The sequence below is a fragment of the Chiloscyllium punctatum genome, chromosome 15 (genome assembly GCF_047496795.1).
Source record: "Chiloscyllium punctatum isolate Juve2018m chromosome 15, sChiPun1.3, whole genome shotgun sequence".
In the NCBI taxonomy this organism is placed as follows: Eukaryota; Metazoa; Chordata; class Chondrichthyes; order Orectolobiformes; family Hemiscylliidae; genus Chiloscyllium; species Chiloscyllium punctatum.
In genome coordinates, this window is record NC_092753.1 from 85,131,266 (window position 1) to 85,158,719 (window position 27,454).

Here is a 27,454-nt window from a genome sequence, read left to right on the forward strand (position 1 = left end):
AAACAGGAAAGAAAAGGTCACCCTGTTGGGAGATTTCTATAGGCCTCTGAATAGTTCCAGAGATGTAGCGGAAAGGATAGCAAAGATGATTCTTGATAGGAGTGAGAGAGACAGGGTAGGTGTCGTGGGGCAATTCAACTTTGCAAATATTGACTGGGAACACTATAGTATGAGTGCTATAGATGGGTCAGTTTTTGTCCAGTGTGTGCAGGAGGGCTTCCTGACACAGTATGTAGACAGGCCAACAAGGTGCAAAGCCACATTAGATTTGGTACTGGGTAATGAGCCCGGCCAGGTGTTAGACTTGGAAGTAGGTGAGCACTTTGGTGATAGCGATCACAATTCTGTTATGTTTACTTCAGTGATAGAAAGGGATAAGTGTATACCACTGGGCAGGAGTTACAGCTGGGGGAAAGGCAATTATGATGCGATTAGGCAAGATTTATGAAGCATAGGATGGGGAAGGAAACTGCAGGGGATGGACAAATTAGAAATATGTAGGTTATTCAAGGAAAAGCTCCTGAGTGTCCTAGATAAGTATGTACCTGTCAGGCAGGGAGGAAGCTGTAGAGCGCAGGAGCCATGGTTTACAAAGGAAGTGGAATCTCTGGTCAAGAGGAAGAAGAAGGCTTTTGTTAGGATGAGATGTGAAGGCTCCGTTAGGGCGCTTGAGGGTTACAAGGTAGCCAGGAAAGACCTAATGAAAAAGCTCAGAACAGCCAGAAGGAGACATGAGAAGTTGTTGGTGGATGGGATCAGGGTAAGCCCTAAGGCTTTCTATAGGTATTTAAGCAATTAAAGAATGACGAGAGTAAGATTAGGGCCAATCAAGGATAGTAGAGGGAAGTTGTGTGTGGAGTCAGAGAAGATATGGGAAGCACTAAATGAATATTTTTCAACTGTATTCACACTAGAAAATGACAATGTTGTCGAGGAGATTACTGAGATATAGGCTACTAGACTAGGTGTGATTGCGTTTCACAAGGAGGAGGTATTAGAAATCCTGCAGAAGTGTGAAAATAGATAAGTCCCCTGGGCCGGATGGGATTTATCCTAGGATCCTCTGGGAAGCTAGGGAGGAGATTGCCGAGCCTTTGGCATTGGTCTTTAAATTGTCATTGTCTACAGGAATAGTGCCAGAAAACTGGAGGATAGCAAATGTGGTTCCCCTGTTCAAGAAGGGGAGTAGAGACAACCCTGGTAATTATAGACCAGTGAGCCTTACTTCAGTTGTTGGTAAAGTGTTGGAAAAGGTTATAAGAGATAGGATTTATAATCATCTAGAAAAGAATAATTTGATTAGGGATAGTGAGCACGGTTTTCTGAAGGGTAGGTAGTGCCTCACAAACCTTATTGAGTTCTTTGAGAAGGTGACCAAACAGGTAGATGAGAGTAAACCAGTTGATGAGGTGTATATGGATTTCAGCAAGGCTTTCAATAAGGTTCCCCACAGTAGGCTATTGTACAAACTGCGAAGGAATGGGATTCTGGGAGATATAGCAGTTTGGATCAGTAATTGGCTTGCTGAAAGAAGACAGAGTGGTGGTTGATGGGAAATGTTCATCCTGGAGTCCAGTTACCAGTGGTGTACCGCAAGGGTCAGTTTTGGGTCCTCTGCTGTTCGTCATTTTTATAAACGACCTGGATGAGAGCGTAGAAGGGTGGGTTAGTAAATTTGCAGACGACACTAAGGTCGGTGGAGTTGTGGATTGTGACAAAGGATGTAGTGGGTTACAGAGAGACATAGATAAGCTGCAGAGCTGGGCTGAGAAGTGGCAAATGGAGTTTAATGCAGACAAGTGTAAGGTGATTCACTTTGGTTGGAGTAACTGGAATGCAAAGTACTGAGCTAATGGTGAGATTCTTGGTAGTGTAGATGAGCAGAGAGATCTCGGTGTCCATGTACACAGATCCTTGAAAGTTGCCACCCAGGTTGACAGGGTTGTTAAGAAGGCAAACAGTGTTTTAGCTTTTATTAGTAGAGGGATCGAGTTCCAGAGCCATGAGGTTATGCTGCAGCTGTACAAAACTCTGGTGCGGCCGCACTTGGAGTATTGTGTACAGTTCTGGTCACCACATTATAAGAAGGATGTGGAAGCTTTGGAAAGAGTCAGAGGAGATTTACTAGGATGTTGCCTGGTATGGAGGGAAGGTCTGATGAGGAAAGGCTTTTCTTAAAGAGAAGAAGGTTGAGAGGTGACTTAATAGAGACATATAAGATAATCAGAGGGTTAGATAGGGTGGACAGGGAGAGTCTTTTTGCAAGAATGGTGACAGCGAGCACGAGTGGGCATAGCTTTAAATTGAGGGGTGATAGATCTAGGACAGATGTCAGAGGTAGTTTCTTTACTCAGAGTAGTAAGGGTATGGAATGCTTTGCCTGCAACGGTAGTAGATTCGCCAACTTTAAGTACGTTTAAGTCGTCATTGGACAAGCATATGGACGTACATGGAATAGTGTAGGTTAAATGGGCTTCAGATTGGTATGACAGGTCGGCGCAACATCGAGGGCCGAAGGACCTGTACTGCACTGTAATGTTCTATGTTCCATGTTCTATGTTCTAAATTGAATCTCAGGATCAGAGGCCTGGCACAAAAGAATGACATCACAGATAAACCATAAGGTCATTGGTTGATGATAGTTGCTAACTTGACCATATTATAAATTACGTTCAGATTGTCGATAAATAGGGGGAATAGGTTACAAACTAAAGGACCATAGGAAATTTTAAAAATCAAATTAAGAACTTGGTAATTAAAATAAAGATGTCGAGCCAGGTGATGTGTGGTACCTGCATAATGTGGGAGTTGATGGACCCCATTGTGGTTCATAGTGACCACATCTGTAGCAAGTGTTCGTCGCTTGAGGAACTCTGGCTCAAAGTTGATGAGCTGGAATCTGAGCTCCAAACACTGTGACACAAAGGAGGGGGAGAGTTACCTGGAACTATCTTGAATTCAGTGAGGGACTGGAGGGTATGACTATGAGTGAGGCAGGTAATGGGATCCAGGAGATAGTGCTGAAGGAACATCAGTCCTTGAGCTTGTCTAACAGGTTTGAGATTCGTGCTCCCTGTGCGGATGAGAGTGGAGTCTGTAAGGAGGATGAGCAAACTGACCATAGCACCATGGTACAAGGAGCCATTCATGAGGGAGAAGAAAAGAGAAATGTAGTTGTGATCAGGGATAGTACAATCAGGGGAATACACACTGTTCTCTTTAGGAACCCTTTCCTGAAGAAGGGCTCATGCCCGAAATGTCGATCCTCCTGCACCTTGGATGTTGCCTGACCTGCTGCGCTTTTCCAGCAACACATTTTCAACACTGTTCTCTATAGCCAGAATCAAGAGTCCCGAAGGCTATATTGCCTGCCTGGTGCCCAAGTTCAGGATATCTCATTTGGGCTGCAGAGGAACTTGGAGTGGGAGGGAGAAGATCCAGGTGTTGTGGTCCATGTCGATACCAACGATATAAGTAGAAAGAGGAATGAGGTTCTGCTGAAGGAACACGAGCAGCTAGGAGCTAATGAAAAAGCAGAACCAAAAAGATAGTGATCTTAGTTGCATAGAATATTATGGAAAAAGTTAAAGTAGCAGGAGGGCTCAGCAGAAGTTATTAGAATTCCCAGAACAAGTTATAGAGTACAGAATGTGGTAAAGCTCAGGAATCTAACTTCAGGCACAGCAGACAAGGGATGCTATGAGAAGAGGGGCAGTCAACGCAAGACTGAGGGTATTGTACTTAAATACACACAGCATATGAAACAAGATAAATGAGCTTGTAGCACAGATGAAATTGGCCTGTACGATGTTGTGCTTATCACAGAGATGTGGGTCCAAGGGGATCAGGGTTGGGAACTAAATATCCAAGGATATGTGCCCTATGGAAAGGACTAGTAAGAAATGAAGTGAAATTGATAAGGTCCAGAAGAATGATCCTGGTGAAGGGTTTATCATATAAAGAGTGTTTGAGAACTCTGGATCCGTACTGGATGAAGTTGAGGAGGTGAGGGGCAATCTGATTGAAACTTAGAGAATACTGAGAGGCCTGAATAGAGTGGGTGTGGAGAAGATATTTTCACTAGTAGGAGAGATTAGGACCCAAGGGCACTGCCTCAGATGAAGGTCTGATCATTTAGAACTGAATTGAGGAGAAATGCCTCCAGCCAGAAGGTGGTGATTCTTGGAACTCATTGTGGGAGATGACTATGGAAGCCAGGTCATTGAATGTATTTAAGACAGAGATAGATAGGTTCTTGATTGGCAAGGGGATTCAGGGTTAAGCAGAGAAAGCAGGAGAACAGGGTTGAGCAACATATCAACCATGATCAATTGGCAGAGAGGACTCAATGGGCTGAATGGCCTAATTTTGCTCTTATAGTCTTAGAGTCTGATGCCTCAACATGTGGTCATTTGATCACTGCAGCCACGTTAGGTCCATATTTCATTCTTTTTCAAACAATGTGAGTCTATGAATGTTGCAGGTATTAAAAATAGATGTTGAGAGTTGAAAATCAAGAGTCATGACAATATCAGCAATCTTTTAGGGAGGAAGTTTCAGATTTCCACTAATATTTCCATAAGAAGTATTTGTTGACATGATTTCTGATGGCCAAGTTTTTATTTTGTTATACTCTATGATTCAGAACTACCTCCTCACAGGAAATGGTTTCTATATACTTGTGGATTGTTTCAATCGCTGAATTCTCTATCTTCTTTGTATTGTAAGATTAATCAATACAACTTGCGCACAATCTGACTTTATAGTCATTCTACTGAAAGACTGATAACTTAAAATGGCAATTTTAGTTAATAACGTCAATTAATTTGTTAAATATATATTTTAAACAAGACTCCTGAGTGATGTGAAGAATAACTTTGGCAGAGGTATGAACATTGCCATCGTGGAAGGTAAGTTTTCATTTAAAATGGATGAGATGAATTAACCGAAAACGTCAGTGTGAGGTATCTGCCGATGTATAGTCAAGGGACATTAGCACTAGTATATTGAACAATTGTTTATGTTAGCTCCAGTTACCAGCTTTGTGAATGCTCTGGTACAAAAACAGTCTGCCTCCCAATAATGCAACTCAGTCTCACTCAGTGATAACTGCTGAATGGAATGTTCATTTCCCACATTCTTAATTGTCAAGAGATTGTGAGAGTAGAACCTTCTCCTGCTGCTGTCCTATGGCACAATGTGCCCACCGTGGTGATAGGCAAGGCAATTTGACACAGAGAAAGAAATTATGGTTGTATTTTTACTGTCCTCAGCATCTGTGAAGTTACAAGTGGTGCTGGACATTGTGCAGTCATCAGCAAATATCCACACTTCTGACCTCACGATGGCAGGAAGTTCATCAATAAAGCAGTGGATGGTGTCATCAAGCTGAGATGATTGATTGATTTATTGGCACATGTACAGAAGTACAGTGAAAAGCTTTGTTTACGAGTGCTACAGGCAGATCACAGTAAGCAGGGATGTACAGATCAAAACACATTACACAGGGCATGCACTAGGCAAGATCAATGTTAGCAAGATCAGCATAATTTGAGGTTAGAAAGTCCATTCATCATCTAATAACAGCCAGGAAGAAGCTGTTCCTGAACCTGCTGGTGCATGTGTTCAGGCTTCTGTATCTTCTACCTGATGGAAAAGGTTGTGGGAGATCAATTAATCTTCAATAATCTCAATAATTTTTGTTTATGGTAAGTATGACTCCAAACAATGGAGAGATTTCCCTGATTCCCATTGACTTTAGTTTTGCTCAGACTCCTTGATGTCATACTTAGTTGTGGACTTGATGGCAAGGGTTGTCACTCTCAGCTGACTTCTACAATTTATCTCCCCTGTCCAGGCTTGTAATGAGGTCAGGAACTGAGTGGCTCTGGCAGACCCCAGACTGAGCATTAGTGAGCAGTTTGTCGCTAACCAAATATTGCTTAATGCTTTTCCTTGTGATTAAAGTAGACTCAGGGGTTGACCACTTAGATTTGTCCTACATTTTGTGCACAAAGACATAACTAGACAATTTTCCACATTGTTGGGTAGATGCCAGTGTTGAAGCTATACCAGAATGGTTTGGTTAGATGTGCAGCAGGTTCTGGGACCCAAGCCTTTACAGTTTACAGTGCCTTCAGCTACCATTTGGAGCAAATTAAATTGTCTGAAGGATGATATCCTGAGAAATTAACCAGCGAATAGCTGTTACCTTTTCTGTTCAATTAAAACAGATACAAAGTGTGTACATGATCTTTCTGTCTACAAAGTGCAGGGCCCTATGTATTCATATATTGCTTCTAGTACATCCATAGAATCTCTGCAGTATGGAAAAAGGCTATTCAACCCAATGAGTCCAAACTGACCCTCTGAAGAACATCCCATTCAGAGCCATACACCTACCCTATCCCTGTAATTCTGCATTTCTCATGGCTACTGCACCTAACCTACACATCCCTGAATACTATAGCCAACCCACCTAACTTGCATATCTTTGAATACATGCGACAATGCCACACTACAATTCCCACTGACAATCCTAAATTGGTTGCCAGTACCATTTCTGCACATTCGGGATTATCCAACAAATGTTGTCCAATTATAGGATCACATCTAATGTTAGACACTATACTGCGGATTTTGTAAACATGGTTGGGGAGAATCAGTAGTATGCTTGTAGTGACCAGCTGAAGGCTATTCCATCCTAAAGACTGGAGGATTGTTTTTTTTTTAAATAATTTTTTTTCTTTTTCTTTTTTTCTTTTTTTTAAAAACCCCTACACTACCTCCTTACTGCGGTAGTGCTTATTCGACTGGAGGATTGTATCAAACTTCGTGTCCCTTCGATTGGTCACTGGTTAATTTCTCAGGGCAGTGCCCTGACCAACCAGAGCCAACCTGCCTGGTTTAAAATTTAAATACAAAGCCTGGCTGTTACCTGCCAATCAGCAATAACTGGTACACTCTCCATAGTGTCATTTGGGTAGTGCGTTGGAAATCAAGCTCCGCTATTCTGTGAATCATCACAAATGAGAAAATAATTATCCAAACTATCCAAAGTCCCCAAGATACCTGACTGACAAACTTGGGTTAAACAATTTACTTACTAACCAATCTGCACTCTTCCCTCATGCAGTTGGTTTTCTCCTTTAATTTGTATTCTTGTAAAATATACTGATGATGCAACAAAACAAAATTTAACAAATGTATCTTTTTTGAAGTAATACTACAAGTAATATTAAGTAACATATAATGGGGGACAAAGTAGGAGATTGGCACTCGGTAATGATGCTCATTTGAATAGCTGGTGCAGACATGATGGGCCAAATAGCTGCCTTCTATGCCATAACACTTGTGTCATTCTGAGATATTATAAAAGTTATATTTTAAAGTGTCTGAACTATTACATAGACATTCCCAGAAACATCTCCCAAATAAGAACACTTTGTCCTTGATGTGTCTTATTCAGAAGTGGAGGTGAGGAGGGAGGGTTTATATTTCCTTCATCATCAGTCAAACATGATATTAATGTTTTGAGGAGGGAAATAAAGTTGCTTACTGTTTTGTAAAAGCCAGACAGTTCTTTAAACTAACAATGGTTTTGGAAAATCCATCTGGTGCAAATTAGGTCTCTCCAGGTTCCTATGTACAGACATGAAAGAGCTATACTTAACAAGGTCAAAGAATAGGGGTAATCGATTCACGTCCAATCTCTTTGCTTTCTCTTACAAATAGCAATATTTGAAAATGACATTCTTCATCATATAAATCAGATTTTGTTTTACTACTTCTTTATAGCCAAGACAGGAAAACATGTAAATATCGGATCTTTTGATCTATGGGGAGGAGGTAAGAAAGACATTTTAGGGGAGTACCTTTCCCTGTTCTCTTTGCTGAAACCTACAGTATTCACCCCTGTACCGTTCGATGCCATTATGACTTGTACACCAGGGCTGAATCTCCAATAAGGATTATCCCACAGGTCTGCAGCAACTTTTATATTGGAGTCAGGTAAATGGCAATGAAATTGCAGAAGCAGCACTTAAACCACTTGTCAGGAACTCTGCGAGTTTGTTTTCTGAAATTGTGGAATTTTCTGAATATAGTATGCTTCTGAATATAGAAAGCAGAGCAAGACTGTCTTGAACCCTCTGACTGTCACCTTCATAAATGTTGGAAGGATAATGATAGGAAGGTGAAAGGTTGGCAAGTATCCAGAGATGAGAATGGACAGCTAGGAATGCTATTGGATCATCTTCTCAAGACAGAAAGAAAGTTTTGAGGATGGTGTTGTGGAGAAAATATGGAGAACCACCAGGAGACACAGAGAGTTCTTCAAGAAGTAGGTCTTTTATTTGCAAACAAAAAGTCTTGACACTGAGAAAGCAGATTCTCGAATGCCCACAAACCTCAGGGTCCGTGGATTTTTTTTAATCATGTTTCTGTTAGCTTATCAGCGTGCCCAATTATATTAATTAAAGTACCTCACTCTAGCTACACAATAAACCAGTGATGTTAGTTCCCATTATCTCTTTAGTTGTACATTCTACTTAATGTTATTCTCATGTCACGGTTAGATATTTATTGCTAATTCTGATACAGTGATCTTTCATTCCAGACCCTACTTAATATTTTCCTAATGTCATGATTAGATATTTATTGCTAATTCTGCTACAGTGATCTTCCATTGCAGACTAACCTAACATGATAGATATTTAGCTATTCCATCTATTACAATAGTCTCCTGTCACAGGCTGACTCTACTAACTATTAATTAGATATTTTAATGTCATGTCCCAAATATTTACGGTCCCAATCCTGTCATAATAACACTTAACAGAGAAACTTGCTTTATTACTTGTTATCTCATCATGCCATAGTGACCTTTCAGCCTTAACCTTACTCAGCTAATTGGTGTAAGAATGTTCCACTATGGTTATCCCATCCTGCCTTCCACAGAACACAGATTGCCAGTGGTCTTCATGCTTTAACCCTTCCCATGCTTTCATGCTCTTTATTTTCCATAATGGCTATTATATTTTAAAGGCCTAAGCATTCTCTTTGTCATAAGGTGGGACACCTCAGTGCTGTCGGAAAAACAAAAGAGAAGTGAGACTAAATAATTCTTTCCAAGTGCCAGCACAGACATGTAGGACTTTGTGACTCACTTTTGTATAACTCTCTGATTCACCAGAGAGGGAGTGGTGATGAGCTAGTGGTATTATCACTGGACTGTTAATCCAAAGACCCAGGCAATGTTCTGGAGGCCCGGGTTTGAATTTCACCATGGCAGATGGTGGAATTTTGATTTAATTTTTAAAAGTTCTGGAATTAGGCAGGTAATGATGATCATGAATCCATTATCAATTTTGGAAAAACACATCTGGGTCACTCATGCCTTTTAGGGAAGGAACTGCTACCCTAACCTGGTCTGGCCTGCATCTGACTCCAGACTCACTGCAACGTGATTGTCGCAAAACCTCCCCCCTGAGCCATTAGGGATATGCAATAAATACTGTCCTGGCCAGTGATGCCCTCATCTAATCAAATTAATAAAGAAGTTTTTGCAACTGTATGCACTGATAGGTCACAATCACATTGGACTATTAAAATGAGGCACACGTTGAACCAACCAGCTTTTCAGCCCTGAAGTGTATTGAAGAGCTTCAATCTTTTACACTCTATTAGCAGTCATGGTTGTTTTGATCTGTTCTTAATCCGTACGTAATGATCTGTGAACTCTGACCTTTGTATGTGCTGAGCTGAGATAGGAAGGGAAAAGCTGGAACCTGAGATCTCTTCAGTGAGACCCAGTTTCCATAATCATTACACTGCTATTATAAAATGTATGGCAACCTAATTCTGCACCGCTTGCATCTCTGACTGCTCTTCAGTAGATGATTTTTCTTAGTTCTAACAACTTGCAGTAGATTGAAATACAGACGAATGAATTAGGAGCAGGTGTAGGTTATCTGATCAGTTGAGCTTGCTCCATAACTTGATCAGATCGTGACTCATCTGTCTGTAGCCACACCTCCACTTCTCTGTCTATCCACTCTACCTGTTGACTTGCATGTCAAACAAGATCTGACCTAATTCAGCTGAGGCTGCTTCCAGCGCACTCTGCAGAAGGGAATTCTACAATTAAAATTAGGTAACATAACACCTTCAACACAGCAGAACACCCAGAAACATTTCACAGGTGCTTTATCAATCAACATTTGATGCTCAGCCACCTAAAACAATATTAGAACAGTCACCAAAGAGCTTTCTCAAAGAGGCAAGCTTAAGGAATTTATTTTATAGGAAGAGGAATTATTTACTGTAGGATAAGGGAAATGAATGTACTGTTGCCAAGTTAGTGGATGACACAAAAATAGATGGGGATACAAGTGATGAGGATGACAAGAGTTTGCAGATGGATATAGACAGGTTAGGTGAATGGGCAAGAAATTTGTCAGGTGGAATTTAATATGGAAAAATTAAAGTATATTCAGGAAGTGTCAAAGGAAGAAGCCAAATATTAGTTAAATGGAGAAAGACTATAGAAAGCTACGGCACACAGATTTGGGAGTCTAGTATCCATTTTCGGCATGTAATCAGGAAGGCAAATGGAATGTTGGCCTTTATTTCAAAGAGAATGAAGTATAAAAATAAGGAATTTTACTGTAACTGTAAGAGGCACTAATCAGACTACAAGTGAATGCTGTGATGAATTTTGAGCTCCTGACTTCGGGAAGATATACTGACATTGGAGGAATCCAGAAAGGTTCATTCGGCTGATCATATATGAAGGATTGTCTTTTGAGAAGAGGTGAGCGGGAATTGCAGGAGGTTATTAAGATCGGGAGGAGTAAAGACTTCAGGGAAATTGGAAAACCATGGTGATAATTTCATTCCCTTAATTTCTTCCTTGCTTGTTCAGTGTCCCAAACACCCTGTGCCTCATCCAACAGCTTTTAATTGCACCTCTCAAATGCTAATGAAGTGTATTTGTTATTTATATACTTATGGCATCTTTAAATTTATCGACAAATAATTCAGGACAAATGATTGAATTTATTAAAAAAGCACCAGATGGCTCCCTCATCTTGATGGCAACATTTGATAATCGTTCTACCAGGTGAGTAGAAAATAACCTCCTGGTCATGTTAACATCAGGTGGAGGGAACAAATAAAGAGAGGAAAGATGTAGCAGTGTGCCACAATAATTGAATCAGCCACACTCTGCTTTGTGAATACCCCAGTTATACTGCAACGATTGATGAATACGGTGGTTAACGCAGTGAAGCGTGATGTTCAAAAGCAGTTTTTAGCCAATTGAGTAATAAAACATGGACCTACCTTTCTCTGAGTGGAAAATCAACAGGGTTTCAGTTTGGGATTTAGACGAGACAAAATTGGTTTCTACCAAGAAGACTGAAGCGCAGTAATCCCACTTTGATCCCATTTGAGTCTACACTACTCCATGGCACTGTCAATGATTGAGCACACATTTGGTCATTAATAGAACCTGCAGACCTGTTCAGCAAGGCAGCTATTGATTCCAATGAACTCCAGATAATCTCTCATGTCAAAAGCCTTGTGGCTAGATTGACGTTGCCTGGATAAACCCTGTACCAATACTTTTACACGCACTTTAGGGTTTCTATACCTTGCTTTTTGCTAACTGGCATCTAAGTTCTTTGGTTTTGGGAAAGAGAGTAGGCTATGGCACGGGCAAACAGAAGTTCCACCATGTGTATTTCTCAGCAGTTTGACTTTGCGGAAGAATGTGAAATTGGAGAGCCACAGGGGGTGTAGGAGAATTGGGGGGGAAGTGGGAGGAAGTGGAGGAGGGAGGGGATTTCTTGTAGTGTGCAAGCCAGTGTTTCACCTTCATACAAAATCACAAATAAACAAATCATCGGACTACTCATCTCTCGCTCTATTTTCAGGGAGTTGGGTGTGCAGGTTGATTGCTGATCTTGCCAACGCCAAACAATGACTGCACTTTAAAATGTTACATTAGTTAGGAGGTTCCTTCCAGCTTCCTGCACATATTACAACTTCATGTAAATGTGAACTTTCTCTCTTTTCATTTTTTGCTGGCATTTGTAACTAAACAAATAAACCGCTCCTCATTGTAACTTTCAGGAGCAAGTGTTCCCATACCAAGTTAAAGATGGAACAAAGTTCCTTTTATTGTCTCTGAACAACAAGCTACAGACACAACCTGACACAACCATGGCCTTCATTTCAAAGGGAATGAAGACTAAAAGAAAGGAACTTTTTGCTAAAACCATATAAGGCAGACTAGTCAGACCAGAGACAGAATACTGCGATCAGGTATAAGGGCATTGGAGACAAAAGGCAAGTAATATCATTGCAAGACTATTAATCCAAGGATTGAGGTAATGTTCTCAGGACTGAGGTTTGAGTCGTGCTATAAGAAATGTGTGGTATGTGAATTCAATAAAAATCTGGTCGTGAGAGTTTAATGATGACTGTGAAGCTGTTGTCAATTGTCAGGTAAAACCCAATTGCTTCACTAATGTCCTTTTGTGTGAGAAAGTGCTAAGTACAACTCGCCCTCTGTACAAGAACTGCCCTCTGTACAATTAGGAAAGGGTAATAAATGCTGGCCTGACACCCACATCCAGTGAATGACCATTTTTTTTCAAAAGGCCAGAAGAGGTTCTTTAAGCTGATTCTAGGAATGGCAGTCTGTCTTACCTGGAGAGGTTATTTGACTGGATTCTACTCAATGCAGTTTAGAAGAATGAGAGGCAACCTCATTGGAAGGTTGCCTCAATGAGAGGCAACCTCATTGAAACACACAACATTCTTCAGAGACTCAACAGGGCCGATGTGGAAAGGTTGCAGGAGAGAGGACCAGAGAGCATCATCTCAGAATACACTTTGCTTGGGTTCCTTGATGCCACATTTGGTCAAAAGTTGCCTTGATTTCAAGGGCAGACTGTCTCACCACATCTCTTGAAATTCAGCTTTTTTGTCAATGCTTGAATAAAGGCTGTAGTGAAATCTGGTGCTGACAATCTAATCTGGGCTTTGGTGAGAAGGTAACTGATGAATAAAAGTCCCTTATGCTGTGGATGACTCTTTCCAACGACATGGTGGTTCAGTGGTTAGCACTGCTGCCTCACAGCACCAGGGTCCCAGGTTCAATTCCAACCTCGGGTGACTGTCTGTATGGAGTTTGCATATTCTCCCCGTGTCTGTGTGCGTTTCCTCCCACAATCCAAAGATGTGCAGGTTAGGTGAATTGACCATGCTAAATTGCCTATAGTGTTAGGTGCATTAGTCAGAGGGGAATGGGTCTAGGTGGGTTACTCTTCGGAGGGCCAGTGTGGACTTGTTGGGCTGAAGGGCCTGTTTCCACATTGTAGGGAATCTAATCTAGTCAACACTCTTCTGACAATCAAGAGTATACTTATAGGGTGGTAACTGGCCATATTAGGTTTGGCCTGCTTTTCTGCAAGATCAATTTTCCACATTGTAAATTGGATGCCAGTATTGTGCATGCACTAGAATAATTTGACTAGAGAGGCAGCTATTTCTGGAGCACAAACCAACTCACAGTTGTTTTTATTTTGGAGGGGAATTTCACTGCAGTCTGTCGCAGTTCTCCAACTTAGTGTTCCATGGGCACACTCCGCCAGGGTGAACACCATATCCACATATTTAAGCAGGTTTAGCTGACATGAGGAGGAATGTTTCATTTCTGTCCCAGAATCGCAGTGCTCTTGACATTTACCTGGGGGCGACGGGGATGCTAGACACTCTGCACTGTCTTATAGCCATTCCATCTCCACCTAAAAGCAAGATCAAGTGTTACCTTTGATGGACACTTAAACACAAAATGTATCTCTGAAGGGGTTCCTAAACAATGAAAGAAAGGTTCACCAGAAACTTCAGATTAATCAGAAACAAAGGTTTAGCATCAGATCTGAGTGGGATCACCTGTCATGTTCTAATCTATTAGAAGGAAGTGAGGACTGCAGATGCTGGAGATTAGAGTCAAGATTAGAGTGGTGCTGGAAAAGCACAGCAGGTCAGGCAGCATCCAAGGAGCAGGAAAATCAATGTTTCAGGCAAAAGCCCTTCATCAGGAATGCACCATTCCTGATGAAAGGCTTTTGCCTGAAACGTCGATTTTCCTGCTCCTAGGATGCTGCCTGACCTGCTGTGCTTTTCCAGCACCACTCTAATCTTGACCCATGTTCTAATCTGTAGCAATCCTCACTATTTGATATATGTGTGTAATCGGCATTTCTGATTACTCCAAGGCTGAACGAAGAAGCCAAGAAATACATTGAGGAATTGGGCAGCAAGCTGATACGGAAGTTGCACTTCCGAGGAAACTGGGTCTTTCTTGGCACGAAAGGATTCACCCTACCAGAGAACTTTCAGAGGGAGAAGGTTGGTGAACTGAACATTTTTGCATTACTTAGTTGAAAATTCTTACGTTCTCTACCTGCTAACAGCCAGGAGCAGCTGGTGTTAAACAAAGTGATGGTGGGAGTGGGTGTAAGGAAATTCTGATACAAATTTCAAAGTTAGTTATGGCTTAACACCGGCTGATTATTAAGTCCCAGTCACATAGCAATGTAAGTGCAAATTTCTTGCACAGCTTACACTCCCCCGCGCCCCCCCCCCCCCCCCCCCATGAATTCTCCTACATATAGCGTTATGATTTCAGCTGATGTATTACTGGAAAAGCCACATCCCAGACTGTGATTATGAAACTGAGTTTTTTGTTTCTTTTAGTTTCACTAATTGCTTGCTAATACCAAACCTAACCACACTAATAGGAGACTGGAAGTTGAAGGTTTTCAACTTCGATGCATCATAAAGAGAATGCCAAGAAACCCACATGAAAAAGGGATATCATTTTAACAGCATGGGAAGAGTGTATTGATTGGTTGGGCCATCATTGACATGGAGATGCAGCAAGAACAGTTAACTGTCAGGCAGGTGTATTCCAATTGGTCAGGGTGTTGCCATGAGGATGTAGCAGAAATTAGCTGCCTCTATGATGTCCTTTTTTCATAAAAGTGCATTGTATACACTAATTTCTGTTTCCTACATAAAACAGGGTCTTATGAATTTATACATGTAGCTTCTAGCATTCAAATACATCAAAATGTGATCCCAGCTGATGATCTTAAATTGGTCTCTGGAGTAACTCTTAGCATACTCGGGATTATTTAATGAATGATTTCCAATAGCAGAATTATTTTGAATGGTGGTTATACACACTGGGGTTTGAAAACATGGGCTGGTTGAGCCAGAGCAGCCTGATATGAATGATCACAGGACAGGTTATTTGAAATAGTCTGCCAATCATTGGGATGTACAGCCTACATATAAGGCATCACACAGCCACTAAAATTCATATATCACATTTCTCATTTGTAGATAGGCAAACTATGTTTTGACTTGATAGCAACATCTAGTTAGTGGAGAAAACAACTCACGGATACACTAGTTATTTGAGTGAGCAGAGTTAGATGGCTCTGGTTTGAGTTTTTGAGATTAACAAAATGGACTGCAGAATCCATTTTAATTCCTCTTCCTATTTCATAGAGGGGAAATGAAGACTTGAATCTCTATAGAAACAATATTAGGCTTTTTCATTTTTATAACAGATTATCAACAATGAGGGTACAAGTAATCGATATGGGAGCTGGCCAAGAGAGATCCAGATTGATGGCTGTTTCTCACCAAAGACAGATTACCTGTAACAAGCAATCATGGCCACCTCTCTGTGTCATTCACAACCCCACTTCCCTGTTCTTGGGAAAGATTTCCAAAGATGAGTCATTGGTCTCGAAATACTAACTATTTCTCTCTTCATTGATGCTGCCAGTCTTGCTGAGTTTCTCCAGCCCTTTTAATTCAGATCTTCAACATCTGCCAGTTCACTTTTATTCACTGCCTCATTACATGGGTCAGATTGACTACTGACGGTCATGTGAGTAGGCTGAAAACTGTCACTGGTAATGGCATCAAATTAACTGAAAAAAACTTCTCACACTTGGTCGGATCAAGAGAGGCTTTCAAGAACACAAACATAAAAGGTGTAATTTTAACTCAATTTGTCATGTGGGCGAAAGATGGAACCCTGGCTTCTCACCCAGCCCCACATCACTGTCCATTCAGCCATTGCATAAATCGGATTATATACTTGACCTGGCCAGTGTGCCGACAGGAGAACACATCTTAACGTTTCCACCACAGTTACCCAGCTGCTTGAATCGAGTGAACCACCTGTATTCCAGCAGCCTTCTCCACTGGGAAACTGCCCTGCTGCCAACTGAGCCGAATTAGTGATCACTTTATCACTACCTCTGGGACGAACTCCAACTCAGGTTGGCCTCTTGTTTTGAGTGTGCACGATAGGTAAACTGATGTGGGTTGCTTGTCACTATTGTGGGAGGCAACCTTCAATTAAAGACAACCAATTCCTGATCCAGGGACTGAACTGCAAACCAATGAGAGTTCACTTCGTTATTGCTTCTGATTATTTCCCCCTCCCCACCCCCATGTATCCTTCTCCCCCACCCTCTACACAAACGTACATACATTATTTATCTGGGCCCTGAGACCCCAGTCCTCGGTGATCCTGGGATGATCCTGATATCCTTCCTGCTGCAGTCACAACCTCTTAAGTAGAGACAGATGCTGGAACCCAAAGTGAACAAGCAGGAAACTGGAAGAACACAGCAAGCCAAGCAGCATTCTGAAGAAGGGTTACACCTGAAACGTTGACTTCCTCACCTCCTAATAGTGCCTGGCATACTGTGTTCTTCCAGCCTCCTGCTTGTCTCCAACCTCTTAACTGGCACCGTTGAGCAGAGATGTTGTTGGCCTCTGATTGGCAAGTTGCTCCCATGGTGCAAGAGCTCTGTCCTCAAGGTCTCATTGCCAGGGCCAGGCTGGTGACTGGCCTCAGTGCTACCTGATGCATGAGCAGTAAGCCATCCCTATAGAATAAGAGTGGGTCTTCTCTGATTCCCCAGCCAGCAGGCAAGACCCCTGATACCACAACAAGACTCCAGCCATTAACCTTGTTTCTCTGTCTCCACTGATACTGCTAGACCTGCTGAATATCTCCAGCAATCTTGTTGTTTTAAGTCTAATGTTCTTTCTGTTAGAGTTGAATAATGGAAATTATATCTAATCCAAGCCAGTACATCATTTCTGTTGAAATATAAAGAATGTATTAATGTGAACATCCTGTCTGACTGATAATCTTCCTGGTATTTGTAGACTGCAACAGTCTGGGTCAGCAAATTTAACCCACTTTTCGGGAGAAGTTTGACTAAACAGCACAGAAGCAACCGAGCACAATCCTATGGTTGGTGTTCTTGATTAATGTTCTCCTTTGATTTTTCAGAGCATTAAGGTTTTTGTTTTTGGAAATTACTGGGATATTTTGAAGTACATTAACAGAGTTAAACTGGAGCTTAGCAATGCTCATTGGTGGGAAAATGAGAATGGATCTATATCTAAAAATGCATTAGTACCAACTTCTAATAGGGTAAAATTCACATGGTACACCCAACGGGATGAGTCTGCTAGGTTGTAACATCAGAGTGCAGACACTGTAATTCTGGAATATTCAAATATATCAGTGCTCGGGTTGATATTTTTCTACATTATGTTACTGCCTCTGGCTCATTTGGCTGGGTTTAAGTTCCACACCAGAATGTTAGTGGTTCAGGCTGACGTTTTGAGTCAGTGTTGAGGGTGTTTTACTGCCTGAAAGAAGAGTGGGATAAGACCTTCCACAAACACTAGTTCTGTCATTTGCCCTTTGCTGTCTTGCCCAGATCTGTACAAAGTTTCAGGACAGCTCCAAATCGCAAAGTTCAGCAGAAATTGTACGTTGCGGTTTTGTTTTAAATTAATGTTTCTTTTATGCATACACCACAAATTAGTGTTAGAAACACAGCAGAAAGCAAGCTTTTCATTCATTGTTTTCATATTGCCTCACTGGAAACAGCCATGAAATTAGTCCCACGAACTTCTTATGGTTTTGAGTATTACTCCTTTCCAAGAAAGGGATTTTATTTTCCAAGAAAATGTTTTGATTTTCAGGAGCTGTTTTTCTTTTGGAGGCTGTTTTCATTCTCATTATCCTCTTTATTAGATGATACAGTCATATGATCATGTTACTTTCTGGAGTTGTACTGATGTACAGAGCATTTGGCCCCTTACAGAAGTAGAGTTAAAATAATTCATCAATATTTTCAATGATTATTACCACTCCCTTCAACATAAAGCCACAACACTCAAAGAAAAAAATAATTTCCTAGATTCCACAGAATTTAAGCTCGAGACAAAACGTTTCTCCTATGTGGGTGGCACGGTGGCACAGTGGTTATTGCCTCACAGTGCCAGAGACCTGGGTTCAATTCCTGCCTCAGGCAACTGTCTGTGTGAAGTTTGCACATTCTCCCTATGTCTGGGTGCTCCAGTTTCCTCCCACATTCCAAAGATGTGCAGGTCAGGTGAATTGGCTGTGCTAAATTGCTCGTCGTTTTAGGTACATTAGTCAGAGGGAAATGGGTCTGGGTGGGTTGCTCTTCGGAGGGTCGGTGTGGACTTGTTGGGCCGAAGGGCCTGTTTCCACACTGTAAGTAATCTAAAAAACGCATGACACATACCTCCATATACGAAAAGCCATCAGTCGAAATACACTTTCTGCAAACTAGTGAAATTTTTAAATGGTTGGATGCTTGTCATTGTAAGGGGTACATACATTCTATTTAAAAATATAAGCTGGGAACAATAGAAATTGGGACTAAACAACAAAGGAAGAAAAATTACAGCTTAGGAACAGGCCCTGTGGCACTCCAAGTCTGAGCTGATCCAAATCCACTGTCTAAACCTATCACCCAATTCCTAAGCATCTGAATCCCTCTGTTCCCCACCTACTCCTGCATCTGTCCAGACACACCTTAAATGAGTCTACAGTGCCTGCCTCTACCACTTCTGCTAGCAACGCATTCCAGGCACCTCTGTATAAAGTACTTGCCGCATATATCCCCCTTAAACTTTTCACCTCTTACCTTGAATGTATAACCTCTCGTTATTGAATCCCTCACCCTGGGAAAAAGCATATCTCTATCTACCCTGTCTATATCTTCATGATTTTGTAGACCTCAATCAGGTCCCCCATTAATCTCCTTTTTCTAATGAAAACAATCCTAACCTACTCAACCTCTCTTCATAGCTAGCCTTCCATACCAGGCAACATCCTCGTAAACCTCTGCACCTTTTCCAAAGTGTCCACATCCTTTTGATAATGTGGAACCGAAATTAGAATATACAGTATTCTAAATGCGGCTGAACCAAAGTCTTGTACAATTTTAACATGACCTGCAGCTCTTGTACTCAATACCCTGTCCAAAGAAGGCAAGCATACTATATGCCTTCTTGACCACGCTATCCACCTGTGCAACCATCTTCAGGGTACAACGGACCTGCAATCCCAGATCTCTCTGCTCATCAACATTTCCCAAGGCTCTTCTGTTTACAGTATAGTGTGCATATAGACTGCTTTGTTACAGACAATATGTTTATTTTGTATAATCCAAAGCAAAGTGGAACTGTCATCAACTTAATGATTATAAAAGAACATATAATTTTGCTGGAACTGGATTGAATTCTTTGCACTAGCATTAGGTGTCTTTGAAAAAAAGCAACAGGGTTTGGATTGGTTTATGTATAGTTCATCACAGACCTGAGGAGCAAAAGGGTCACAGATCTCCAAAACGTATGGCATGCCAGATCCTTCCCTCTCTCTTTAACTGGATAAGTAATAACACTCAAAGACTTTGCAAAAGAAAACTGCTGATTCAAGCCAAGACCAGGTCCAAGTGACCGGTTATCAAATTGAAGATTGCTACAGTCGCCAAAAACCAGAAAAGAACTGAGAAAAGTCATCTCATTTCCATTTTAGGTTGAACTCTGATCAACAAGGACTTTGATCCTCTTTGCCTAGATTTTCCATGCACAGTATTCCTAAAACTGTTTACGTTGTCTGTCAATCCCACGGTCTTAGAGTCTATGCATGAATAAATGTGCATGTGTGTTTGGATTTAGAAGTTTAAAAGTTTAAATATGCATTGGTAATTAAGTAATCCACATGGAACCCTGGAAAATGAAGTCACTGAGGTGATGAATACCTTGAAAGTGAGTGTGGAGCCTTACCAAGAGTCTACTGTATCAGGAGCTCCGACATGGAGCAAAATCTATTGGTTGTTACTGTAATGAATGCTGTGTCAATTGGATAATTTAAAACCAATAGATTGATTTCTTAAAGATTTGTATTTATTGTCATCACATCTCAAAACAGTTTACGTAATTAATTGAGGTGCAGTGGGTGTTAAGAGTTTATCACAGCCCTGGTTGGAATAGTGGTGAGAATTAAGACTCTGCTTTCATCACATTTTATAGGGTACATTTGTTATATTTAATAAGCTTCTCATGTATTGTTGAAATCTGATGTATGCAAGTTTTATCTTAGATAGTGGTCACAATTAGGTGGTAACATCCTGGAGATGAAATTGATCACATTTCACACTTAGCACCCATGGGAAATTGGGGCTTAATTTCCACCAATATCCATCAAGGTTGTGATGATCTCTAACACTTGCTGCTCCTCAATTAATGATGTAAACTGTATTGATGATGCATAAATACATATCTTTAAGAAATAAATCTGTTGGTGTTAACACCAATTGATTCAATACAATGGCAACTAATAGTCTTTGCTCGATATATGAGCTCCTGATATGGTACAGTCTTGAGATGGCTTCACACTTTCACTTGTAAGGAATTCATCACCTCAGTGATTTCATTTTCCAGAGTTCCAGTGTTGAAACAGTTAAACCTGCTCTCTCCCCGCTTTCTTTTTTGTAAACCTTCATTCCCCTCTGCAGCCTCACTTCGCACACTGCAGCTCTCCACCCTCATTTGCAGCTCCCCTTTCTGCTTTGAGGCCTCAGTTTCCCTCTGGTCTTGACCTCACTCACTTTGCAGAAACATGGTCTTGCAACCTCACTCCCCAGGCTAGGCTCTCAGCAGCCTTACTCCCTGGGAACGAGGCCTGTCCAGTCTGGCTTTCCATTATCCCCACAAATATCTACCTTCTTTAGCCTTTTGGGCCTTGCTGACAATCAACCTTTTCTCTGTTGCTTCAGTCACAGCTGCTCTTCTCCCTCATTTGCTGCTGATATGTTTATAATGAACAGGAGGCAAGAGTTGGAAAGAGTGTTTAACTAGGCAGGATGGTGATATACTCGATTCCCACCATGTTCTACCTGCTATGATTAACATAGAACATAGAACAGTACAGCACAGAACAAACCGTTCAGCCCACCATGTTGTGCCAACCACTGATCCTCATGTATGCACCCTCAAATTTCTGTGACCATATGCATGTCCAGTAGTCTCTTAAATGTCCCCACCTTGCTTCCACAACTGCTGCTGGCAACGCATTCCATGCTCTCACAACTCTCTGTGTAAAGAACCCGCCTCTGACATCCCCTCTATACTTTCCTCCAACCATCTTAAAACTATGACCCCTCGTGTTAGTCATTTCTGCCCTGGAAAATAGTCTCTGGCTATCGACTCTATCTATGCCTCTCATTATCTTGTATAACTCAATTAGGTCCCCTCTCCACCTCCTTTTCTCCAATGAAAAAAGTCCGAGCTCAGTCAACCTCTCTTCATAAGATAAGCCCTCAGTCCAGTCAGCATCCTGGTAAACTTTCTCTGAACCCTCTCCAAAGCATCCACATCTTTCCTATAATAGGGTGACCAGAACTGGATGCAGTATTCCAAGTGCGGTCTAACCAAAGTTTTATAGAGCTGCAACAAGATCTCACGACTCTTAAACTCAATCCCCCTGTTAATGAAAGCCAAAACACCATTTGCTTCTTAACAACCCTGTCCACTTGGGTGGCCATTTTAAGGGATCTATGTACCTGCACACCAAGATCCCTCTGTTCCTCCACACTGCCAAGAATCCTATTCTTAATCCTGTACTCAGCTTTCAAATTCGACCTTCCAAAATGCATCACCTCGCAATTATCCAGGTTGAACTCCATCTGCCACCTCTCAGCCCATCTCTGCATCCTGTCAATGCCCTGCTGCAGCCTACAACGACACCTCCAATCTTTGTGTCGTCTGCAAACTTGCTGCCCCATCCTTCAATCTCCTCATCCAAGTCATTAATAAAAATTACAAACAGTAGAGGCCCAAGGACAGAGCCCTGTGGAACACCACTCACCACAGACTTCCAGGCAGAATATTTTCCTTCTACTACCACTCGCTATCTTCTGTTGGCCAGCCAATTCTGTATCCAGACAGCTAAGTTCCCCTGTATCCCATTCCTCCTGACCTTCTGAATGAGCCTACCATGGGGAACCTTATCAAATGCCTTGCTGAAGTCCATATACACCTCATCCACAGCTCGACCCTCATCAACTTTTCTAGTCACATCCTCAAAGAACTCGATAAGGTTTGTGAGGCATGACCTGCCCCTCACAAAGCCGTGTTAACTGCATTTAATCAAGCCATGCTCTTCCAGATGGTCATAAATCCTATCCCTCAGAATCCTTTCTAACACCTTGCAGACGACAGACGTGAGACTTACTGGTCGGGGATTTCCCTATTTCCTTTCTTGAAGAGAGGAATTACATTTGCCTCTCTCCAGTCCTCAGGTACGACTCCAGTGGAGAGCGAGGATGCAAAGATCTTCGCAAGTGGCGAAGCAATTGCATTTCTCGATTAAGGGTATGCTATGCCTGACCTTCCCACACTGTCATCAATTGATGCTCCTAGATGGCCAATGAAGGACCCTTTGAGTGCCCCAGCCTACTGTTGTTGAGATTAACCCAGGTCCAAATAGACTTTTAACACGAGGCCTCAACGACAGCTTGTCAGCTGGGTAAAGGGTGTGTGCAGACATCAAGAGCAATTGGTTGGAAATTGAGAACATGGAGGGGTCGGTGTGGGACCCTTGCTGAGAGCCAACAGGCACTCTTGCTTCTGCCTTTCTCACCTCGTGTCTGTGGACCCAACAAATCATACACCTAGCTATTCAGGGTTGCTCTTCCAGAGCAGACATTCAACTCAGCTGTGTAGCCTCTGTTCAGCCAGCAGCTTATGCTGTGTAGGACCTCCATCCTCCAGGACCTCATTCCCATTCTGAACTGTCTGATTGGCAGAAGATTCAGTTTGTCTTCCATGGAAAAGGGGGGTGTCTCTCAGCCAGATCTCCAGCCCTCATGTGAGATCAACCGTGCCAACTGAAGATTCCACTCCATTGCTCTGCACTTACTTTTACCAAAACCGTTTACACATCTTGTTGGCTTGTTCTACTCTCACCTTAAAAATAAGGTGAGTAAAGCCAAGGTTCCACATGGTAGAATAAATAGTAAAGTCACATGAGATTCAGGGTAAGCTTGTCAACTGGATATAAAATTGGCTTTACACTGGGAGACAGAGTAATGATGGAGGTTTGTTTTTCAGACTGGAGACCTGTGGCCAGCAGTGTTCCACAGGGATCGATATTAGGTCCACTTTATCATTTATGAAAATGACTTGGAAATGAATATAAGAGGCATGGTTAGTATGTTTGCAGATGAAACCAAAATTGGTGGTATCGTGAACAATGAAGAAGGTTATCTAAGATTATGAAGAGATCTTGATAAATTAGGTCAGTGAGCTGAGGAATGGTAAATGGAGTTTAATTTGGATAAATGTAAGGTATTGCATTTGTGTATTGCACAAACAAGAACAGGACTTATACAATTAATGAGTAGTGCTGTAGAACAGAGAGCTGCCTAGGGGTTCAGTTACATAATTCTTTGAAGTTTGCCTCACAAATAGACAGAGTAGTTCAGACTGTATTTAACACACTTGCCTTCATTGCTCAGAGTATTGATTATATGAGTTGGGACATCATGTTGAGGTTATATAGGACATGGGTGAGGCCTCTTTTGCAGTACCGTGTGCAGTTTTGTTTGTCCTGTTGAAGAAAGAATATTATTAAAGTGGAGAGAATTCAGAAAAACTTTTCCAGGATGTTGCCAGAAATAGCGGATTTGAGATATAAATGTATACTGGAAAGAGTGGCACATTTTCACTGGAGCGTAGGAAGTTGAGGAGTAACCTTACAGAGGTTTATAAAATCGTGAAGGGCACAGGTAAGGTGAATAACAAGGGTTTTTTCCCTAGGATGGAGATTTCAAAAATAGGGGTCATATTTTTAAGGTGAGAGTAGAACAAGGGACATGGATTAGAGTGGTGCTGGAAAAGCACAGCAGTTCAGGCAGCATCCGAGAAGCAGGAAAATCGACGTTTCGGGCAAAAGCCCTTCATCAGGAATACAGGAATACAGCCTGCAGGGTGGAGAGAGTAGCTGAACAAACAGACTTTGAAGTGCAGGTTCATAGTTCCTTGAAATTGGAGTCCCAGGTAGACATGACAGCAAAGAAAGCATTTGGTATGGTTGCCTTTGTTGGTCACTGCATTGAATATAGGAGTTGGGAGGTCATGTTGAAGCTGACAGGTGAGGCCACTTTGGAATATTGTGTGAAATTCTGGTCTCCCTGCTATAGGAAGAATGTTGTGAAACTTGAAAGGGTTCTGAAAAGATTTACAAGGATGTCAGGGTTGGAGGGCTTGAGCTGTCGGGAGAGGCTGAATAGGCTGGCACTATTTTCCCTGGAGGGTCAGAGGCTGAGGGATGACCTTATCGAGGTTTATAAAATTATGAAGGGCATGAATTGGGTGACAAGGTCTTTTCACTGGGGTGGGGGAGTGAAAACTACAGGGCATAGGTTTGAAGTGAGAGGAGACACATTTAAAAGGGATCTAAGAGACAATCTTTTTCATGCAGAGGGTGTTGTGTGTTTGGAATGAGCTGCCAGAGGAAGTGGTGGAGGCTGGTACAATTGCAACATTTAAAATGCAACTAGATGGGTATAAGAGTAGGAAGGGTTTGGAGGGATATAGGCAAATGCTGGCAAATGGACAAGATTAATTTAGGAAATCTGGTCAGCACGAAGAAGTTGGATCAAAGGTCTGTTTCCGTGCTGTACGTCTCCATGACTCTATGACTATATGTGTGTGGAATGAACTGCTGGAGAAAGTGGTGGGTGCAGGTACAGTTACAACATTTAAAAGACTTTTGGATAAGTTCTTGAATAGGAAAGGTTTGGAGGGATACTGGCCAAGCACAAGCTGGTGGGACTAATTAATTTGGGAACATAGTCAGTGTGGATTGGTTGGTCCGAAGGGTGTGTTTCAGTACCATATGATTCTATACAAAAGTTTTAATAAAACACACTACTTTCTCATGATCTCCCACTCCTCCATCAATGCATTTGTCCTCAGTTTTCCCTCACAGGTATTCTCCTCCAGTACCCCAACACTTTTTGTCGTGGGGGAAGGGTGGGAGTACTTTTTAGCGAATGGATCATACCCAGGGCACTGCCAATATGACTCTTGGTGCCCACCGTGGTCACATTTTTTCCTTTTGCTTTCTTTTTGGTGGGTTAATATTCTGCCAGCCAATCAATGGGAGAGAGAAAAAAATGGTCTTGTTCATTCCCATCCAGCACAACTGAGATTCAGGAAGTTAGATGGCCTTCTGTCCCCTCACCTATTCCACTTACCAGATCCCGTTTGTGTTGCTACCTGAATCTACAGTCCAATATCACTTTTACCCTCCACTACACCACTCACACTTTCCGTGTTCATTGTGCAAAAATTAACAGGAGAAAGTGAGGACTGCAGATGCTGGAGATCAGAGTCGAGAGTGTGGTGCTGGAAAAACACAGCAGGTCAGGCATCGTCTGAGAAGCAGAAGAATGAGGTATTCCTGATAAAGGACTCTTGCCTGAAACATCGATTTTCCTGCTCCTCGGATGCTGCCTGACCTGCTGTGCTTTTCCAGCACCACACTCTCTGACTGAGAAAATTAATAGTTCATCAAAAGATTCCGTGCTTGGGTCAACCGATCCAGGTTGTTCTTCAATTCTCTTCGTTGTTCAGCTGTTTCGTCATTCTCCTGAATGAGAGCATCCACGTCCTTGCTGTGGAACAACAATTGAGCCAGCTCTACCTTCATATGTGCAGACAGTTCTTGAAGAAGGTAATATCTCAGCACCATGGGAACCATTTGGACCAATCGATCTATGGCAATCTGAGGATTTAAAACAAGGACGTGCTCAAATAATACCTTGTGCAGTTTAAAGTTTAACTGTCAGACTTTTAAGCGAAGATAATTTGAAATGTGGAAACTGGACATTCCCTCGTTGAGCTGGAGGCAGTTAAATGTTTGTTAATTATCAAATTAGCAATGGAATCAATTTGCCATTTGGCATCTATGTGCAGTTTGCTTCAGCTTGAATGATATGTTTCTGAGTGTGTGAATCTCTATGCAAGGAGAACTTAATGATAAAATACATCATGACGCTATTGTGTTCTGGTATTACTGCAGCTTTAAGACAGTTGTAGGACTGTCAGGCTAATTCACAGACTCCCCACAATGCAGATAGAGACCATTTGGCCCCTCGATACTCTGCCAACCCTCTGACGAGCATCCCACCCACACCCACCCAGTCCCAATAACCTCACATTTACCATGGCTAATCCACCAAGTCTGACCTCCCTGAACATTATGGGTAATTGAGCATGGCCATACACCTAACCTGCACACCTTTGGACTGTGGGAGAAAACCGGAGCAACCGGAGGAAACTCATGCAGACACGGAGAGAACGTGCAAACTCCACACAGGCAGTCACCCAAGGGTGGAATCATACCCGTGTCCCTGGCGCTGTGAGGCAGCAGTGCTAACCAGCCCAGTGCCACTGTCTTTCACTCATCCCCGTCCGATGGTACCTGACCTCACTATAACTATATTGTATCAGGCAGTTTCCTGTCATGACAGGCTGAGTAAATTGGGCATCTATCCTCCAGAGTATCAGGGTTGCCTTCTTGAACTGCTGTAGCCCTCTGTGAACAGTTAACACAACACAGTGGCACGGTGGCACAGTGGTTAGCACTGCTGCCTCACAGCGCCAGAGATCCGGGTTCAATTCCCGCCTCAGGCGACTGACTGTGTGGAGTTTGCACGTTCTCCCCGTGTCTGTGTGGGTTTCCTCCGGGTGCTCCGGTTTCCTCCCACAGTCCAAAGATGTGCAGGTCAGGTGGATTGGCCATGCTAAATTGCCGTAATGTTAAGTAAGGGGTATGGGTGGGTTGTGCTTCGGCGGGTCGGTGTGGACTTGTTGGGCCGAAGGGCCTTTCCACGCTGTAAGTAATCTAATCTAATGGCTAATGAAGCCAGTTCATAGGGAAGTGTCATCCACATTGGGTGTGGGCTGTCAGACATTAGTTCATATCTCATTAGGATAACAGGTCCCC

At 42.1% G+C, this 27,454-nt stretch overlaps 2 protein-coding genes across 3 annotated transcripts in view; one reads left to right on the forward strand and one right to left on the reverse strand.

Moving 5' to 3' along the window:
* Positions 1-2,766: 2,766 nt before the first annotated feature.
* LOC140485867 (protein FAM3B-like) lies at positions 2,767-15,746 on the forward strand. The gene is made up of 6 exons (XM_072584319.1): positions 2,767-2,915; positions 4,852-4,910; positions 7,798-7,848; positions 11,035-11,122; positions 14,289-14,421; positions 15,651-15,746. The coding sequence occupies exons 1-6, from the start codon at positions 2,767-2,769 to the stop codon at positions 15,744-15,746; spliced, it is 576 nt and encodes a 191-aa protein (XP_072440420.1).
* Positions 15,747-18,112: 2,366 nt separating this feature from the next.
* Positions 18,113-27,454, reverse strand: part of LOC140486479 (interferon-induced GTP-binding protein Mx3-like) — a 49,988-nt gene continuing 40,646 nt past the window's right edge. For both annotated transcript variants that reach the window (XM_072585699.1, XM_072585698.1), the window contains one exon: positions 18,113-26,230. In XM_072585699.1, the coding sequence (XP_072441800.1) occupies positions 26,006-26,230 (225 nt within the window). In that variant the 3' untranslated portion in view covers positions 18,113-26,005. The remainder of the gene's footprint in view (positions 26,231-27,454) is intronic.